The sequence below is a fragment of the Parasteatoda tepidariorum genome, chromosome X2 (assembly GCF_043381705.1).
Source record: "Parasteatoda tepidariorum isolate YZ-2023 chromosome X2, CAS_Ptep_4.0, whole genome shotgun sequence".
Taxonomy (NCBI): Eukaryota; Metazoa; Arthropoda; class Arachnida; order Araneae; family Theridiidae; genus Parasteatoda; species Parasteatoda tepidariorum.
Genome location: NC_092215.1, coordinates 6,852,735 through 6,874,702, shown reverse-complemented (window position 1 = coordinate 6,874,702; position 21,968 = coordinate 6,852,735). Strand labels below are relative to the sequence as shown.

General features: G+C 29.7%; 1 protein-coding gene across 4 annotated transcripts in view; it reads right to left on the bottom strand.

Moving 5' to 3' along the window:
• LOC107455526 (cysteine sulfinic acid decarboxylase) overlaps positions 1–21,968 on the bottom strand; it is a 77,867-nt gene that overhangs the window by 4,770 nt on the left and 51,129 nt on the right. For all 4 annotated transcript variants that reach the window (XM_016073119.3, XM_016073121.3, XM_016073118.3 and 1 more), the window contains exons 4-13: positions 19,711–19,801; positions 17,655–17,761; positions 14,953–15,068; positions 9,720–9,854; positions 9,519–9,635; positions 7,390–7,454; positions 6,095–6,173; positions 3,905–4,104; positions 1,028–1,082; positions 759–848 (exon numbers count right to left, since the gene is read on the bottom strand). In XM_016073119.3, the coding sequence (XP_015928605.1) occupies positions 759–848; positions 1,028–1,082; positions 3,905–4,104; positions 6,095–6,173; positions 7,390–7,454; positions 9,519–9,635; positions 9,720–9,854; positions 14,953–15,068; positions 17,655–17,761; positions 19,711–19,801 (1,055 nt within the window). The remainder of the gene's footprint in view (positions 1–758; positions 849–1,027; positions 1,083–3,904; positions 4,105–6,094; positions 6,174–7,389; positions 7,455–9,518; positions 9,636–9,719; positions 9,855–14,952; positions 15,069–17,654; positions 17,762–19,710; positions 19,802–21,968) is intronic.

Genomic DNA, 21,968 nt, shown 5'->3' with positions numbered 1-21,968 from the left:
AGACAAGTAAAATAAGTGGATATTCTACCATATATCAATTGTCTATGGCGAAAATCACATAGCGTTACATATATATATATATATATATATTTCTTAAATAAAAGTTAATTTTCTAAAATCATTAAAATTTTATAATTAAATATGGACCATATTAATTGTAAACTTCTTTAAATTATCTAGTATAATATTACCTTGTGCACATCTATTTTTGGGCCCATTCTTGATAACTAACAAATCAAACGCGATTCAGTACTGCAGTATAAGAACGCGCTATTAAACAAAATCCCTATATTTACGCTTTTAACTCAATTAGCGCTTCTGTTTTCATATTTTGTAATCTGGCAATCTTATTATGAAAATATTTAAAATCATTTTTGAAAATTTTCCCGTTTACGTAAGTTCATTTGAATATGCTACTCGCTTTATAGATTTCGTTTTATGTTTTGTTCAGTATTTTTCTTAACATTTTTTTTCTGTTTTTTGCGTTATGTTTATTATTTAATGTGTTCTATTCTATTTTGCTTCAAAAAATTTTTGAGTGTTCCTCACACCATTGTATTGATATATTTTGCTTTAAATATATTGATATAATATTAGAAAGCACTTCTTTTTGCGGATATAATCGTGTTAGCTGATGAAGAGATTATACCCTTTTTTCGAATTTTTTTTTAAAATAATTTTCTTCTTCTCTTTTTTCATTATTCTGTAATTTGTTCCATGTCATCTCAATATTTTGAAATTTTAATACTTTCATATACCTTTGCAATCTTTTCCCAGAAATCTGGTTCCTTTTCTTTACCTCGAAGACTAGGAGGTACATACCAAAAGCAGATATTCGTGCACTCAAACTACAAAAAATAAATATAGATAAAATTTGCTAAACATATGAATAAACTAAAAATTTCAATAGAGGAAAAATATTTTTAGCTTGTGAAATGAGAAAAATTTACATTTAGTTGTTAAAAAACGACTAAATGTAAATTTTTCTCATTTTCTTTTCAAAGTCAAAAATGGAAGTATGCCTTACCTTATCAAGAACTGGAATGAAACCTTCAGTTTGCCTTACTTTTTTATCTAAGTATCTGTGAAAATAAATAAATAATACTAACAACATTGCATACCAAATCATATAAAGTTGAAATAAAACACTTTTTTTACACACTTCTTTTTATCTTCTTTAAAAAAAACTATTAAACTTGTATAATTTTTAATTATATTGTCTGATATTTAAAGTTCCACTTTAAGAATTTTAACATTCATATGACTCGCTGAAAAACTCTTAAATGGCTTTTTAATCTGCAATTAAAATTTGATAATTTCATTGATGAGACATTTTCACGGAGATTCTGATTACTTAGCTATCTGTTACATAAAATTTAAGCTCTTATTTTCAAAATACTAGTATTATTTCTACGCTAAATGGTGCTTTGAAAGTTTTAGAAATAATAAAAAATACAATCTGAAAAGAGATGCATAGAATTACTCTTTTTCTAGAGTCATTTACAACGAAAATGTTTTTCATTCCTTTAAATACTATTTTATAAGTTTCAAGGATGAGTTGTAATATATAATATATAATGCTGTATAATGCAGTTATTACAAAGAAATCAATGCTGAATAAAAATTAAATTACAGTAAAATTCCGATTTTTTGATTATGTGATAGGAAATCTTCGTGATAAATGTTGTCAAAACGAATATCACACGTATAAAAACATTTAAGAATTTTATGAGTGTGACTCCACGTTAATACCAATCGTTGCTGAAATTTATCTTCTAATCAGATAACAATTTTTATCGTTAATATGAGAGTTTGATTATTTCTTACATATTAATTTCAACTTTAACACTAAACATACTTACCAACACTTAATGTATACCTATTTCTACCATAGCCGGTCAAATAACCGGACTTTATGTTTCTTGATTGAATATATGAAATATGGATGTTAGGAAGGAAATAAACTATAAAAACCTTATTATAATTAAACAAAATTGTATATTGCCAATTTTTATGTTTCACAAACACAAAGAATAAGAATTTTTAATTCATTGCTTCAACGCATTTTTTACATCTACAGGGTGTTTCCTTTGTACATTTTCCACAAACATATTTCTTCTAATTATTATTATTTCTATAATTCTTATGATTATTCTTATAATTATAAGAATGTATAACAAAGATAATTCTTATAATTATTCGTATAATTAATATTATTTCTTCTAAGAGCTTGTGCTGTCTTGATTGTTTCAACATTTTTCTGGGCAAAAACTAACAGTTAGTTAGAAATGAAGTAAAGCTATCAAAATAAAATACTTACCAAATACTTACCTACTTACCAAATCATTTAGTTTTCGTCACTTTCTCTCACGCAAAAATACCAATCTAAAATTTTAGGTACCGTCATTCGGGGCTACTTCGTGCAGCGGGGGCTTCTTTGTGTGCAAATTCGAATTTGACATTTTTCAAGTGCTGCTATTCAGTATTATGTTTATTTCACGTTAAAAATGCGTGGAATTTGAAGATAGAAGTCTCTTCTATTACTACAAACATTTTTCGAATTTTAAAACAATCTCAGAGTGTGTTTCGTTCATCTAGTGTCAACAACTTTCCGAGGACGTCGGATGTCGAAAAGTGTGCGTGGAAACTTTAGCTGTGAAATGCAACGACGTTGATAAAACAATTGTCGTAAGTGCAAATTTTTTATTTATATATTAATAAACAATTATATCATGTTAGCGTTAAAAAAATTTGAAAATTAATAACAAATAAACGGAAAATGAAAAAAAATGCTCTTTGGGGCTACTTTATGCAAAGTTTCATTCGTTTTTTTTTTTCGACAGAAAAATGGTCAGACGTTATGAAAAAATACCTGGAACGAGAAACTACCGTGATTACACTTTAGAAAAGCTACAAAAATGTTTACAAGCAGTTGCTGGTGGTATGTCGATTGCAGAAGCTTCTCGGAAGTACAAAATCCAAAGAAATACTATCTCTAATAAAATTCACAAGAAACACGTGAAACTTCCTGGTAAACTACTATTTTTCCTCTACAAAGATTTTTCTAATGAATTAATCAAACGATTTAACACATAAAAATATATTTTATAGGACATCAGTTGATTTTGACAGAAACTGAAGAGCAAGTTCTGTCATGTTCATTCAAGGATGTTATGTTCAAATTTAACAATATTATAAATGTTAATAAATATGTTATAATTATTATTTTTAAAATTTCATCCATTTCAATGTTTAAAAATGTATATGGTTTCCTTTTGTTTAAACTCAAATGTATTGAAATAAACATTCTTTTTAAGAAAAAATTCTTCAAAAAAAATGGTTTTTTAACGCTGAAAATTATTTTCAAACTAATATCTTATATATCTTGAAGTTTTTGTCTTTAAAAATGGCAACAATTTACTTTTTTAACAATTTTATATCAATATTTTACTAAAAACATGATTATTAAGCTGAATTCCTATCGCTGCGCAAAATAGCCCCACTTGGGGGCTACTTTGTGCAAGGTATGTTTTGACTTATTATTCGTAAATATTACATACAAATAATGCCAATATTGATCAAATTCACTCGTCTGAGTTCAGTTCTGAATATAATATCGATAAATTTTGCTGAAGTTTGAATTAGCATAGTTTTTTTGCATGTCAAAGTTCAAAAACTGCGAAATCCTGCGGTATATAATTGTTAGAAAAAGTCATGAAATCAAATGTGCAAAAACGATAAGATAATAAGCGCATTTTCGATGCAAATGTTCTTAAGCGGTTATTTGACCAGTTATGGTATGTTTAGAAATATTTTGGAGTATTTATATAATTTAGCTTTTTTTTATTAGAATTATACAAATTTATAGAAAAAAATAATCAATAATTTTTGTTGTCATACTTACTTAGCCATAGTAAATGCTGTATCAACTTGCTTTTCTAAACCCAAACCACCCCTAGCTTTCCAAACAATCCACAACTTTAAGCAATCGACTTTTCGTGAGCATTGTATACTCTCATCTCCTAAATCGTAGTGTGTGTCGTAGTAAGCATCAGGTTGAAATAAGTATTCCGCGTGTAGTGCGTTACATTTGTAGAGGATACCCTTAATGCAAAAAAAAGTTATATGAGAAATAATTAAAACATTTAACTCATTACAGTACAGCAAAAGTATACATACCGGTTAATGTTAAAAAAGAAACTCTAAGTTTAAAAATAATAAGTTATTGAAAAAAATTGCAGATAATATGGAATAATATTTACATTCTTAAGAAGAAAAATATAGACATTTTGAGTATTGTGGATAATATTTATCGGAGGAAATACTTGGAGGAAATACTCGGAGAAAATAAAATTATATATCATAATCTATAATGCATTGCAATGAAAAGTGCTACTACTCCTACAATTTTTTTAAGCTTTTAAAGCAAAAAACATAACATGAAACGTTTCAGATTATTTATCCTTCGTAAAGTTTTTTTTAATTCTTTTAAAAATGATTCATTTATATAATTGAAAAGATAAATATATGTATGTGGCGTGGTAACCACAATCTTCTTGTTATTTTGAAATCCTTGTAAGAGCACGAATTTTTTACGCAACATTTTTTATGTAAGACAATGTGATGATTAATATGGATGGATGATAATTTTTTTTAGAAAACTTGAAAAGTTAATTAAAAACTCATGTTAAACTAATTATATTTATTTTATGATATTTATGATATTATGATATTGATGATGATATTGAGGATATTAGGATATGAATTATGACCTTTCGAAATTCTTTAAAATTGTATGAAGAAGAAATTGTGTTTACTGAAAACATCATTGAAGAAAAATGAAAAGTTTCGCAAAAACAATATTTTTCAGTAAAGTCGTCATGAATTCATTCAAGTTTTATTTTCTCCTTTTGAAGTATAAATAAGCCATAAAAAGGTATTTCCTTAATTTTTAAATTTTTTTTCAAAAAGATCGTTGCGTGATCATGGAAAACACCAGTGATTTGACTGATAAAACTTTTATTAAAGAGTGAGTGTATTAAAAAAACAGTCGTCATTCAGCTCCGAGATAGATCCATTATTAGGCGAATTATAAAAATAAATAAATCAAATGTAATTAAAAAAAAAGATTCTCAAATTTAAAATTAAAAGATGTTACAAGTTTGAACATTTTTGTTAATTTACTTGGAAGTTAGAGAAAGAATATCTATTTAAGGAATTTAATTTCCTGTACAAGTTTTTTTTTGTAAAAAAAAGATGATTTAGTGGATTTTTTTTTTAGTGAAGAATTAAAGGATTAAATATAAAAGTAAGTTTTAAACGAAATTACAAAGCTGTATAGCATGCAATACCATATATATATATATATATATATATATATATATATATATCGGTTCGGACGGTTTGTTTTTTTACACAAAACAATATGTAACTACTATACACGAATTAGGTGTCANTATATATATATATATAAAAATCGCATTTTACAGATCTGTAGAATAATTTTTCTCTTTTTTTTTCTTTCAGTCCATTTTACAACTCCTCGCATGTTCTCCAGGTTGCAGTTACTATAGAATATTTTTCGTTTTCTATAAAGCATGAGCACTTGGCTGAAATAAAATAAGCAACTTACATGAAAGGTATTTCAAATACTTGTTAAATTTCTCTGTTGTTTCTGTATGCTTTCTGTTCAGGAATGATAAAAAATCCCGTGAAAACGTATGAATCCATGAAATAGGATTTCATAAACTATATAATCGACTGTAATACGCATATCGTTATAAATTTAGGTATCATAATTTTGGGTGTTTATGAAGGAAAAATAGAAGAGATAATAATACATTATGGCGAGTAAGAAATACTGTGCACTGAATACTGTGCATTTTGTTTTTTTTTATGAAGGAAAAATAAAGAAGATATTAATACTTTATGGCGAGTAAGAAATACTGTGCGCTGAACATTGTGCATTTTATTTTTTTTATGAAGGAAAAATGAAGAAGATATTAATACCTTATGGCGAGTAAGAAATACTGTGCACTGAATACTGTGCATTTTGTTTTTTTTTATGAAGGAAAAATAAGGAAGATATTAATACCTTATGGCGAGTAAGAAATACTGTGCACTGAAATGGTACACCACTCATCTTATGTAAATCGATGGTTATGGAATCTACCCTGAAATGTGACAAATTTGTGGATTAGTAAACAACTATACATTTTGTAAGTAAAATAGGTGCTTCAAGGTTACACAATTTTCCAACTCTTCACACTTTTCCTCTCTTCGTTATCAAAGTTACGAAAAATCTTGCTTTTCTCCATGCCAGTACGTTTAAATAAAAAATGCCATGCTTTAATTGCAACTAAATTCGTATTTTGTAATAATACGTACTTCTGACTAAACGGTAATTTTAAATATACATTTAAAATTTGAAGTCAATTAGTTAAGATTATGAGATCTGATGTTTTGAAAAATGTAGCTTCAAGAAAAACGGTTTTGTTGTTTTCTGAACGCATGCAGAGAACTGTGTGAATCTTTATAAAAACTGGCAATTTGTTTTTGAAACTTTGGATAGATGATTTTAAGGTAATAAGGCACTTTTCAACTAATAATAAAAATAAACCATTTTACTAGATTCCTGTAGTACCTTAAACCCGTAACAGTTTCTAAGTTTTCATATTGCCATAAAACAAATATTGCTATAAAAATTATATTGCCATAAAAATTATATTGCCTTAAAACAATTCGTATTATCACCATTTATTATATGATTAAAAACTTTGTTCGCTTCAAAAATATGCAAATTAGAAATAACAGTCGACTTGTTTCAAACGCTAAAAAATAGACACCCGTTTATTGACTTGCCAGACGTGAATGAGAAGAAACAAAAGTGATTTGAAAAATAAAACATGAAGTTGTCAACGAAAAATGGGAAAATAAAGGTAAATTTCTTCTCTTTGCTGGGCGCCTATTTTAGATAAATTGAAACGTGTCGACTGTTATTTCCAATTTGTGTATTTTTGATGCGAAAGAAGCTTTTAATAAAGTTATATCTTACCGCTTCAGTTTCTTAGGATTATTTATTTAATACCATTGATTGTTTAAAAATGGATACAGGAGAGAGTGGAAACTAAACAGCATAGTATTTAGTACCACTTAATTCCTGCCACTTATTTTCGATGGCATTATCTTTAAAATTAAAAGGGATTTCAACAAGATCTGTTTCCGTGACCTTACTTTTTATAAAATGCAGGAAAAATTTTAATTTCTTTTTTAATATACTAGCATATGGCGTGCAAGACTCTGAAATTTTGAATTTATAAATAATTGTCAGGTTTTAAAATAAAAATAATTAAAGTATATCAAAGCTAGTAATTTGCAAGAATAATTTACCTCTCAATACCATCCATTAGTTTCTTATGAGTTCGAGAATATATAGTTGAACCTCCCCAAGCTCCCTAAAGGTATAAATGTAAAATTAACTATGTATATATACATATATATAGCATAATAAATAAATACAGAAAAGACAAAAGGAAAAAAACAGAGGAAAATTAAGAAAAACTATAAGTTTTAATAAACAATAAGTGCAAGTAAATAGAACTCATAATGTAGAGAAAACATGGAAAAAATAACAGAACAATGAAATAAGGGAAAACGAAAAATAATAACAATAAAAAAATCGGGATAATTATTTATTTTACGGATTTTTATAATTTTTTTTCTCCTTTTTTTCGGATTTTTTTCCATCCGGATTCTTTTATTATTTTTATTATTATTTTCCTTTTTCTCTTTTTTTATTGTACTGTAATTTGTTCCATGCTTTTTCTACATTTTAAACTTTATATATATATATATATATATATATATATATATATATATATATNGTATATAAAATTTTTTGTACCATTATCCGGTAAAAATGTATTTTAATTAACATGTTCCAGTAAAATGTACGTAACATGTTCCGGTAAAAGTGGATTTAACGGTAAAAAGTACTGGTACGCTGAGTGCCAGTTTTTTTCCCTGATACGCAATTTTTTTACAGTGTACACCAAATACATTTCTTTTTTTCCCCTAAATTTTTGGATCAATGTCTTATGTTTTTCTTTATCATGTTTACATCATTATCATGTTTTTATTTAGTCATTTATTTTAATTTCAAACAATCGAACTTAAAACGTTTAGTTTTCAAGAATGAGAATTTAACATTCAAAAGTTCTTTTAGAAGAACAATTTTTTGAAAATAATATAAAAGGAAGTACTGCCTTCAAAAGATGCTGCCGAACAGAGTAAATAAGCAATATCAGTTTATTTGTAACACTTAGATTTCTTTTCTGTCTTCTCCCTTTTGACCGTTGGGGTTGAATCGGAAAGAAAGATTCCAGGAAAACAATTCAATAGAAAAGGGAAAACAATTCAATAGAAGCCTATCAAAAGATGGATTTTTTTGATGAATTTCGCAACAATTAACTTAACTTAAAACATTTATTTCTAATCTTATTTGAGCATATTTTAATCCTCATTTTACCTTGTTACAAATACAGAAAATTTAAAAAATTAGCGCTTATATAACATAATGTTGATAACTAATGTTTTAAATTATCCATAACTTGCTGTACTCATAAAAAAAATCAACTAAATTTGATTTTGTTTTAATTTTTTTTAAAACTACATGAATATAATTTTCTTTACATGTAAGATTTATATACATAAAAAAATAAATAATAATGCGGTGGTGTTCTGAAAGGAAACAAAAAATTTGAAATATGACAAAAAATAAGTAACATTTTCGGTGATAACTCAAAATCATTCTACCCACATAAAAAATCCCTGCCTGCAATGAAAACTATATTTATTGTGAACATTGTTTCAAAATTTGTAATAAATCAGTTGAAAATTGTACTAGTAAAAGATACTAAGAAAAACATAGTTTCGAGTAAATTGCTTTTAAAGTTTTTGTGATCAATAGTCCAAATATATATATATATAAACGTCGTTGAACAGCCGACCTAATTTTTTGGGGTTTACAACTATTAATGTCCGACGCCGTAGCCTTGTAATTTTTCGCCCAATCCAGAAGACAAGGGAACTCCTGGAACAAGTATTGGGAGAAATTTGCTTCCGTGGAGGACTTTTTGATGGAACTAACCCGCATTTGCGTTAAATGGAGAGGAAGACCACAAGAAATCCCACGGTTAGCCAGATGGCAAAGGGGACTCTAACCCATGATCCGTTTACCACTGAGGATATTTCACGTCAGCACTGTGATCGATGCAAGCCGGATGCGCATTCGCTTCGTCCAGCCATCGCTGGGATTCGAACCCGGAATTTTAAATTACCTAAGGAGATGAAATAAAATTTTCATTGAAAAGTTTCTCCCGAGATATAGCGCCTTCTTAACAGAATCATGAATGTAAAACTTAAAAAAATGTCCTTCTGAATTTCTTCAGAGATAGAGCAGAAATAATTTGAAGACACTATATATAATTAGCAATTAATTTGCGTAAAATATTTCTTACATCCACGTGTAGCCATAAGTTATGACGTTTACACACATCAGATAACGGTTTTAAGGGATCAAAAGCTCCAAGTACTGTAGTTCCAGTTGTGGCACAAACGAAAAATGGAATTTTTCCCTGCAAAAAAAAAAATTTTTAAATTCAGTTTTTTTTTTAACAATTTATTTATGCGTGCATCCATTTTTTAAAAAATAAACTTACTTCACTTTTGGTTTTCAATACAGCTTTTTCAAGTTCTTCAGGTATCATTCGACCTTGTGAATCAGTAGATATTTCAATAACATTATCTGTTCCCAACCCTAAGAATAAAGCTCCTTTCTTCACTGAGTAATGGGCCTAGTTGAAAAAGAAAAGAGAGATAATCAAATGTTTTATATCAAAAAAATACAGAATTCAAAAAAATGAATTAAATTTATTCCTTTAACTGAAAACATTGGGAAACAATTTTTATTTTTGTTTTCATTTTCTGTTGCATGAAATTTTTTAACGGGTCTAAAATATATTCAAATTGCTGAATTCATATCTGCAATTGATTTCTCGCTCAAAACTACAGTTTTTTTAACAGTGTTTTTAGTCTATTTTTTGTTGAAGTGTACAATTATAAAAGCGTTATTTATAACAGGAGGTCAAGTAAATGTAGTGACAAACTTTTAGGTGAGTGAGGACACATCATTAGGATTAATTGCACGGAAACCCATACCCTGAGATGTCGCTATACGTCGATAGGGACGCTTGCCTATTATGAACTGGTCCTTCATGCACTTTTGAACTGGTTGTAATAAATAAAAAAATCTAAACGGATGGTTATTTTAAAAGCAATGTATTATAGTTTTTCTCAGGTAGCAGAAACTAGCAATATTTAATTTCGAAACTTGATGAAAATAAATTTTAGGTTTCCTTAACGAAATGTAACAAACTTCATTTTTATCTTCTTCAATTTATTCAAATCGTCGAACATTTTTGGGACACCCGATAACTTAACTTTTACATTGTCTCTGAAAATTTCAATTTCCCCGAAACTTTTAATTATTAGAAAATTTATTCTGTATCAAACTTGACAAAATCTACCTTTCTATCGTTTCATCTTTTGCTTACAATATTTAGAGCTCTTAGAGAAGAACTAGTTTAAAAATTATAAAACGCACTTGACATTGATATTGAATGTTTTGTCTGTTTATTTTTTTGGTCAAGGTGAATCATAAAAATATTTATCTTTTTGCACCAAAATTTTTGTTAACTTTGTTTTGCCAAACAACATTAAAAAGCTTTTAATGTTTCTGTAAACTCGCACGATGTCAGAAACTTGAAATTGGTCAAACCGGTTAAATGCGCTTCTCTTTATAGATTAATAATATCTATTTTTTCCATCATAAACGCAATAAATATAATTTTCAATAAGTGTGGTGACTTTATTTATTTATTGATGCTAGGAATTTAATGGAATATATCTGCAGTTTGGGTTGTTCAGTATAATAAAAGTGAGTTACACCTTTGTAAATAATATTAAAGTAGAGTTTTTCGCAAATATTTTTTGAATCTAAATAGGAATCTAGTATTCATAGAATGTTATTTTCTATTGTTTACACTACACTGTTAAAATTTCATTTTAATAATACGGTAAAATAACTGGCAGCTGTGTGTCCATCCGATTAACCGTAAATTTTACGGTAAAGAACATTTTTTTTCCTTTATGAACCATTTGAAACCATTTACAAAAAGTATGGTTATAAATCCATGAATACAAAACTATACGGTTTTTTAACCATTTACAACAAGCATTTTTCAAAAACGTAAAAAGAAATTAATTATTTAAGTAGATATAGGAGCTTGGCTTTTCGTCAGGTAATGGGCATTGGAGAGTGCCGGACTCTGGAAATTTTTCATTTGTTGAAGGGAATGGAGGAAATATTGTGGTGTCAACACTAGGACTCGAACTCCAGTTCCGCTGGTCATGAGATTGACAGATAAGGCCGATCGGCTATGATATGTACGCAATTGCAAAAAAGTAGTTGCCTAGTTGGAGCGATAAAATTCTGGTTGTTTAACCGTACCAAGTGAAAGCGGTTAATAAACAGTTTTTCTCAGATTTAACAGTTCGATTACCATTTAATTTATGGTTATTTGGCTGTTTTGATTAAATATGGTTATTTAACCACTTTTTCCGAGACATTTCTAACAGTGTACAGATTTAACAGGTCCTAAATTTTAGACGAGTCCAGGTACCTTGTAAAAATTGTATCTTTTTCCCGGCCAGCTCCGCGCACCTGGGAAAAAATTTATTTATTACCCGGCTCGTACTGGATATCTGGTAAAATTTGGATTTATTACATATCTGTTTCCGGGTATTCGGACAGGTAATATAGCATTTCTATATAACAGTATAAAAATCGCATTTCTATGGAACAAATATATTAGAACATATAGTTCGGGAAAATTTATAAAAGCTTATATAAATAAAATTATATGTTTTCATTTTTAGATTTTGTTAAAACAAATTTTTCTAAAAGAAATTGGTATTTACTGTTTGGATGTAGAATGATTAACGAAGTTATTCGTTATGAAATGGAGACAATTGTTGATAGCAGACTTCATATAGCTTCTGCTTAACGAGTGATATTTTTAAAATATTTTAACAAAATGATATTATTACCTGATTTTAAACTTCATTCACTTCAAAAATATATGAATACAAAGTAGCAGCCGATATGTTTCAAGCGCTCAAAAACAGGCAACTATTTTCAAGATATACCAGATGGGAATGAGAGAAAGCAAATATGATTTGAAATATAAAACGAAAATTGCCCAACGAAAAATTTAAAAGTAAACTTGAGAAACAAAACTAGAAAAACCAAAGTTGTCAAAAGAGAAAAAAGATGCAAAAAAAAAAAAAAAAAACGAAAAAGAACACAGGGGCAGAGAGGGGCAAATCAGGGTAAAATGCATTTCCACGCGTTATGGAGAGATGTTGTGAAGAAAGAATGACGTTAACAAGGGATTCAGAATTCATATGAATGAAACAAGATTCTAGGGCATCAAGATGAGCTAATGTGATAGGGGTGGAAATAATTTTGGCAGTGTCGAAATTGAATTTAAGCCCAAGATTCCAACACTGTGCAGCAATTGATGGTTGATTCCTCGATGATAACTTTATTTAAAATGATAATGCATATTAAATGAAAAATGTTTTAACTTTCCGTGTTCAACTTTTAACCATTGGAAATGTATTGACCTAATTTATGTGCAATGATATCTACTTTAGTACAATTTAAGTTTCTCAATACTCGGTAAGAAATTTTATCTTATTACTTATGATGAGCAGAATATTAATAAAGCTGTGTTGCTGTTACGATTTAATTTCCCTGTCCTAGTAATTTTGAGTCTCCAAAAGAGCAAGTAATTTCTAGATCGAGCAACAAAAATAGTGGCAAACTTACTTTCCTGAAAAACAACTTTTCTATAAAACTGGGACTTTACACGGAGATAAAAAACTCCTATAGTTAACTCGACGGTAAACGAACTTTTACCTGAGAGCGGTTGAAAATTGAATTAATTGAGCGATAATGAGTAGAAAATACGCTTTCTAGTAAAAATTTGTGATGGCCACTTTTATTCATACATGCTTCTTCTCAATATTAAACGGAAGTCAATTTATACTGAGTGAGTAATAAAAAGTTTGCAATTGAGTTTTTTGTTGAGTTATGTTAAAAGAAAAAGGTCTCTTTTGTCTTTAAAACAAAAACTACCTTCAAAAATTTATTTATCAATCTTTACTAAAATAATCTTCTTTGTTTTCACGTGTGTCTTTGTTTAACTATATTTATCGCCAATGATTTTTAAATTAGTAATAGCATTAGTACAATAAATGTGTCATTCGTACGAAAACATTTATTTATTTATTTATCTATTTATTTATTTATTTTTTTTGCAACTGCTCCATTATATTTCTATATGCTTAACCCTATTAACCTAAATAATAAAAACGCAATTCGCTATGCGAGAAATACATGTCTATTTTACCAAGGTTCCTCTAAATTTAAATTCTGCCCAAAATTAAAAGTGCTTAATCAGTTTTCCTTTTTGCTTGATGATTAGGATATTGATTAAGTAGTACATGGATTTCCAAAACTACACATCTGGATAATTTTAAGGTTTCTATAATTCTGAATCTGATTGTAATGAACATAAATGATTGTTACTAGACACTGGATATCCGGTAATAGTGTCCGTGTCCGGGTACTCGGTTCCGAGTCTTGAGACCAAAAACTGGGTTTGGGTACCCAGTATCGGGTAATACATTTTTTGGGGTCCGAGTAACAACCGGGTACCGGGTCATGAAAATTTGGCCGGAAAGCTGGTAATTTTAGGGTGCGTTGTATATTTAGAGTTTAGACAATAATTGGAGTTGCCCCACTTATACATTGACTAAATGCGATACTATTAAGTAAAACAAAAATAATAAATTTTAAAACATGCACTGGAAAAAATAGTCTGGTAAAATTACCGTAATGTATGAAAAAAAAAATGTAATTCCTGTAAATAAAATATAGGGTGTTTAAACCATTCATTTTATATTTTTTCCGCTTATATGATAACAGCTTACCGGAAATTCTGGTTTTCAAAACTATAATACTTATTATTCCTCATTTAGTAAAAAATACAAAGCTGACAAGTAAATTTAACAGGATAAATTTTATTTTATATTATAACCGTGGTTGAACAGCCGACCTAATGTTTTTGTGTTTACAACTAATGTTCAACTCAGTAGCCTCAAGTCACAAGACAAGGGAACTCCTGGATTAAGTATTGGGAGAAGTTTGCTTTTGTGGAGGACCTTTTCATGATACTAATCCTCATTGGAGTTACATGGAGAGGAAAACCACGACTTACTATGAAAAGTCGTAACGTAACTTAGCTATTAAAAGTCGATGGCTATTAAAAGCCGGGATAGTCTTGTAGACTGGGCGCTGTACTCAAGTTCGTGAGAGCGAGAGTTCGAATCTAGTCGGTCGAAGAATATGGTGACTGGTGCACGTTAAATCTGTTGGGTCACAAAGTCCTTCATGTTCCCATAACAAATTATACCTCTGGAGGTACTGAATTGGAAATTGATCATTCTCTAGTTCAGGTCAAAATTGCGATCTGTGGATAAATGAATGGATGTATGAATGGGTCCACCCTATAAACGGGTGTGGCAGAAATCGCAGAGGTCGAATTCTTGGCTATAGATAGCGCCACTGGAAAACAAGAACATATGCACCCCTTGCTTTATTGGTTTAAGGCAACAACATCATTAAAAATCGATGCAAAAGCATTGTTTTTTTTTCGTTATAACATAGCATTTTCTCCCCAATTTGCTTGCGGGAAAATAAACGCAAATCAGATTTATATGAACCTATTCCGTTGCAACTAAAATGATCTCTCGTGAATATCTTACCTGATCAGATATAAATGACACTAAAGGAGGTAACTCCCGTATGCCTTTAGTTTTTACTGAAGGATCAGCATGAAAGCGTCCAACTGACATTCCATACATATTTGCCATTGACCCACCTGCAAATGGATAATTCTGTTATTCAATTTAGGTAAATTTCAATTCAACACCGACACCATTATCTTTATACGTTTAAAATTTGTATTATTTCGATAATAAAAGACCGACAAACGAAAATAAAATTTGAATTATAATAATTTTTTGCAGCAATAGAGACAATCTGCAAAATTGTCCCTATGTCGAGTTGAATTTTTGATTTTTAAATCGAAAGTCAACATTAGGCTAAATATTTACACAAGATTGAAATAACAGTATAATATCTTTATTTAGACTATATCATATTTCAACATACTACAACGTTTTAATAACAATGTGGAACTTTTAAAAATACAGAGATGGAATATCGTACACATACGTTTTTCATAGAATTCTATAGAAGGACAAGTTATATCCTTCCAGCACTCAATAAAATGATAGAATTAAACGAAGCATAACAAAAATATCGTTTACAGCAATGCATCAATTAATTAGTAATTTTAAAGTTTCTTCTACGAACAACTAAAATTGCACCCTAGAAGCGAGAATATTTGAAATAAAAAGTCATTTAGATCAACATTTGAAGACTAAAAATACATAAAAAAAAATTTAAAATACGAAGAATGTTGAATAACATTCATGAAAAACTGGAGAACCTTGAAACGCCAATCCTAGAATGTGCCACACTAAATGGCAAGCTCTGAAAGTGCCAATGATAAGAGGCATGGTTTGTTCTTTGATTTCATTCCCTTACTGATTTTTTTAAAATAATTTTTTCATCAATGAGATATTTTTAAGAAAAGAAAATTATTAAAAAATGAACAAAATAAATGCATGGAATATTATACAGTCCCTGACTCACTACAAGATTCTATATAAAATCTTAATTATCAGGTGATACTATACAGCTTTATTGTTTTGACGCGGCTGAAACCGGTTTGCATTTGTTTACATTCGTGTATCAATGGGTTAACATTGTAATGCAATACGTTAAAAATAAATACAAATAGGAAGTAAATAAAAAATCCCCCGAATAAAAACCGATTACATGTATGTTTAAATATAGAAGTATTACATATAAACTCGTGCAAAGCATGCAATTATTAAAACACTACAGGGCGTCTAATAATTTGATCTAATTATTACAAAATAATAATATAATACCTGATATAATAAATATTCTATTTTATATAATATATCGTCAGATATATCCAATCGTTGAATTTCTACTGTATATCGTCTAATTTAAGCAATTGTTACACGAATGTAAACAAATGCAAACCGTTTAGATTTATCGTCAACTGGGGTTACTTTGCCCAGAACCTGTAAATAAAGTTTTGGTGCCAAACAGTTAATAATTGAACTTTGAGTCCTCCCTAAAAAATCGCGGCTGTTGAAAATTGAGGCGTGAAAATTATTAATTTGCTCAGTAGCTGTCTGGTAGACAATTTGAGAGCCACTTTGAGCTGTTAAGCTCGTAAGGATTTCTGAAGCTCATAGATTTCTAATTATTTTTATTTCTGTAGCCTATAATAGCAATTGGAGAGATATGATGGAGGAACTATTATACCTTTGTTTCACGACTTGCTTTGATGAACCCTATGATCTATGGAAAATGAGGGAAACTTTGCCTATTTCTGACTAACTGTTTCAGAATGAAGAAAGGCATTCTACTACACCCTGCTAATATTTCTACTCATGACTTAATCATATATAACAAAGAAAAGAAGATCGATTTGGAACAAAAACATTCAAATCGATAAAAGATCATTTAACTTGCAAGCATGAGATTTAGTGGTCTTAAAATTTCTAGAGAAAAAAACTAAATCGATTCCTAGCAAAATTTTTAATTATTAATGATGATGGTGACTTGATTGCTTCGAACCAAAGACAATGAGAAGTTATTCTGTTTTCCAGATAAAGTGGAGAAATCCAACATTTCTCTGGCCATCTCCTAGAAAACGATCTTCTTTGGCAAAATTTTTTTTCAAACAGCGTGAATCTTTTTTCTTACATGTTCTCTGTTTTCTCCTTATTTCTGCTTATCATTATCTACTTAAATTTTATAACAAGAATCTTTAACATGTGCCTAGAATAAATAGAATAACAACTGTTCTCAAGCTTCTTTTGTTCATTTTACACCGTGAGAGGTAATGTTTAAAGAAATAGCCTTTCGAGACAATTTTTGATAGAAGATAGTAAATAATCTCAGTTGTCACTTAGTTTTTGAATTTTTACTAACGGAGAAATTAATAAAAATAAATTTTAAAGAAATATATAGTAATTCTATAAGCCCTTCACCAAGCTTTTATTGACATTTTTTATTAACTAATAGAGAAGTTCATGAACTTTTCGCTGGCTGTTAAAGATTTGGCAAATTAATCTAAGTCGACGATAGAGCCTTTTCCATTTTCTGTCCTCAATTATTTATGATGTTCTACTTTTTTTAATTTTTAATTTTCTTTTTATTTTACGCACTCTACAATGAACATTATTAGAAAACCTTTAACATGGATACTATGTTTAATGTAAAAAGTAATTTCAAAATATTAATAATTAATATTTGTCAAACAGGCTAACTATTTTTTTTTCTTGTCTGAATTTCTTACCTGGGCAAAATATTCCTTCGCCATCTTCCCATCCAACTAACTTAATCATTTTTTCCAATAATGCATTCTCTAATAAAACAAACACAGGAGCTACTTCATAGGTTGTCCTAAAAAATAATACTTTTCATTAGATATTTAAAAAAAAATTAAATAGAGCTCATGCATTTGGCGTAGTTTTTCCTTATTTTCACCTTTTTCTGCAATAACGACATTTTGAATAAGTGCTTCACTAGACTAGAAATTGATGATAAAACTATTCTTTTAAATTAGATACTTAATTCCGAAATTATTCATAAAAGGATTTCAAATATACCAACTTATTGCGCATGTTGAATATTAGGATGGTTAATAGAATATGAGAAAGAATCAAAGAATAGCATTGATCAGATAAGTAATCACTTCTTCGCTCTTTAAACGCAATTACTTTTTATGCAAGGGACTATCTGGGATTGATTTAAGTTCAAATACAGGAAAGCAAGATGTTTCTATAAAGCATAAATAATAATATTTTTAAGAGCTTATTTATTTATTTTTATTTTCTGAAAGTGCAAAATATATAGAGATATAACAATTGTATAATGCGCTTCAATTATTTAAAACTAAAATGCATTTGCTTTAAATAAATTATTTAAAATGTTATTGAATTATTATTGTTAATCGATTAATTAGTAATCGAATTAATTAAATTAGTAATCGAATGCCACATACTCCTTATGCAAATTAGCCCACTTTTCCTAACATGCAGTTCGTCCACCGTAAGAAGACGAATGACCTTCGGAGAATTCGTTTAATGATATCATTGTGCTAACAAATCATCATTGCTGCTAAGCCTTGCTTGCCATCGCACGTAAAAATTAAATTTTACATCTATCTAAAAAAGCAGCAATTTAAATTTTACAACATTAATCTAAAAAAAGCTGTCCTTTACATATTACATTATTTATCTAATAAAGTTTCGATTTCTGATGGCTTATGGTTTGAATTAGCATAGCGGTATGTTATAATTTTTGCAAATTCTTCTGAAATTCATTTTCCGACAAAAACACGTAGAACTTATTTATTTAAAACTTTTATTAATCTTAAATTCATTAAAATAAAGCCCAACATTAAGAAGAAAACTTTTTGGAATGCTTGTCTGTTTTTAAATAAAAACTTTTTAACGATGTATTTAATGTCTCTTGAGCACTCTCAAGCGAAGAATTGAGCTCTTAGTTTTTTTATTAACTTCCTTGAAATAAAGCCCAAAACAAAGCAAAAAAACCTTTTAGAATCATTGTTTGTCTTGCAATAATCTTTCAAAACGTAAAACACAAGTTCTAAGTTGGAATTTTAATTTTTTTATGGGTAAAAAATATTTAATTTGCCATCAGTTTACTATCCCAAATTATCTCAGGCAAATGAAAAAAGTTAAATATTAGTGTTTGTTCACATCTTCATAATCTGAAAACTCGAGAAGGAAATTTTTTTACTCTCTTTTCTATGTAAATTCATTAAGCGTCGTATATACAATTGTACAAAACGCGTCTGCAGTTCCACTAATAGCAAAACTTCCAAACAAAAATTGCCCAATCACAGCAGATTATTATTATTTTTTGTTTTGCTGCCGGCCGAATAAAAACATGATAAAACAAAACGTATAGACGAATTCTGCTATGCCCGAGTTTACCTGGGATAATAAATAATTGCAATATATACATACCCGATTTAACTCGGAATAATTAGAGAAGCGGTTAAATCATATGAATCTCCTCTTGATTTGATTGAACACGAATACCAGTTTGGACATTTCCAGACGTTTCTAAGACGTTGGAATGGGACCGTAGAAAAACAATGCATTAAGAATACAGCAACTAATATTGCCGTAGAAGTTTCTGAAAATTCTTCATGGTGTAAAACTCGTACATACATTATTCATGTCAAAACGTTTGCTAACGCATTGAAATATTTAGTGGTGAATAAATAGTGATAAATTGTTCATAGCTAGTTAACATTAGAATATACTTTCACATTAGACATTTTTATTAAAAAAATATTTTTATAATAATAATTTACTTACTGATTAGTGTTAAGTGATTCTGTAAGCCACGCCCCTGCCAGTCCGAATCCGTCAACGCCCTGGTAGAGTCGGCTCACAAACATAGGATGACCTGAAAGTATTGTTTTATTTGTATTAGTTATCTTCTTCAAATGCATTTTAAAGAGTATATTTAAACATTTATTTCATGGTAGCACTATTAATAGGAAGTAGAAATTAGAATGACATTATTTAGTGACTTTTAGAGAGCGTAAAGCGACAACCCATATTTTATTGCTTTATGAGTGTTCTTGAAGTCAACCGAAGTATTCTTGCTTCATAAACCTCAAACCAAATAAAATTTTAATAATTAAAAAGAGTTCCTCAAGCCTTAAACTAAGCAAAGTAGCCTTCGATGGAATTGACCCACATTTGCGTTACATGGAGAGGATTCCTGTACCACAGAGGATGCTTAACTTTGGTGTTGTGGTCGGTGCAAGCTGGAAGCAGAAATCGTATTAACCAGCCACTGCTGGAATTCAAACCTGGGTCATCTCATTGGGAGACGAATGCTTAATTTGAACAGCCAACCCTTTTCTGAGTTTACGACTACCAATCTTCAACTCCTTAATCTTGTAATTTTGAACCCAAACCAGAAGACAAGCGAACTCCTGGATTAATCATTGGGACAAAATTGCCTTCATAATGATATTTCTGAGACCATACACCATTCTCACTTTGATCAAAATTTTTACTCTTTAAACCAACGAAGGAATTTAACAAGAAATAACCATTTCTAGAACTCCAACAAGGACCGGGATAGACTGGTCGGTAGGGAGCGGGGCCCATGTCCGAGAGTTCGTGGGTTCGAACCCCGCTGGCCGAATACTCCCCGTGTAGTAAAGTGACTGATTCCCGTTAAATCTGTCGAGTCACAAAAGTCCTCCATGTTCCCATAACAAATCAATACCTTTGGGGGTACTGGATTGGAGATCGATCGTTCTCTGATTCAGGTCAAAATTACGATCTGTGGATGAATGAATGGGTCCGCCCTATAAACGGGTGTGACGTATGGTGTGTCAGAAGTCAAATTCTTGGCCATAGATGGCGCCACTGGAAAACAAGAACAATCGCAACAAGAACCCTCTGCCTAAACAGGCATACGTCAACAACAGAACTCCAGCACTTTCGGTTTTAAGTTAGTGTTTATTTAAATAAATATGAAATATGTCTATCATGACCTTGTCTTGATTCCCTTAACTTTATTTTAACTTACACCATAATTGCATTTAAATTTCATAAATTGTCCTAATAAAAATGCAGTAGAATTCTTTTGTAGCAGTTCTGTACCAGTTTTGGAAAAGTTCAATACAAAATTTCAATTTGATTCATTTAAAGAAAATGGCAAGTTACCGACTGACCGATTAAGTATAATTCTTTTCTAACAAGTGCTTATGCCAAACTATCGGCCTCGTAAACTTCAATTTGACTAAGAATTTTAATTTAACTCATTTGGCACTATCGGTTTTCTGAACTTGAAATTTTCCAAATTAGACGACAAAAATGATAATGAATAATATAGAATAGTTCTATAGGTTACTTTATAGACTAATAATATAAGTAGACTACTCTGGCCATGGTAAAATCCGAACCAGACTTAGCCTAATTGGGGCCCAGTGCAAAAACTTCTCTGGGGGCCCCCTCTGCTTCACTACTTCAGTAATTAAGAACCAAACTTTATGGAGGTATTTAAATTTTTCACCTCATTATAGGTAGATAACAAGAAAAATCTCCCCCCCCCCCCGCCTCCGATCATCACGCGAAATATCGTTTTGTCCATTTTATTGATATTCTGGCAATTCTATCTCCATCATGCTAAGGCAGTTTTCTGATTGTTAACTTTGTCATCTAGCAGCAAAAAATTCATATCCTTGTTGACATTAGGGTGGAATTCATCTAGCAGTGAAAAATTCATATTCTTGTTGACATTAGGGTGGAATTCATCTAGCAGTGAAAAACTCATATCCTTGTTGACATTAGGGTGGAATTCATCTAGCAGTGAAAAATTCATATCCTTGTTGACATTAGGGTGGAATTCATCTATCTAGCAGTGTAAAATTCATATCCTTGTTGACATTAGGTTGGAATTCATCTATCTAGCAGTGTAAAATTCATATCCTTGTTAGCATTAGGATGGAATTCAGCTAAATTTTCGCAATTGCGATAGCTCAATTACGACAATCAGAAGCCCGTAGCTTTGTAAATATATCGCATTTTTCGATATGCAAAAATACCGGCTT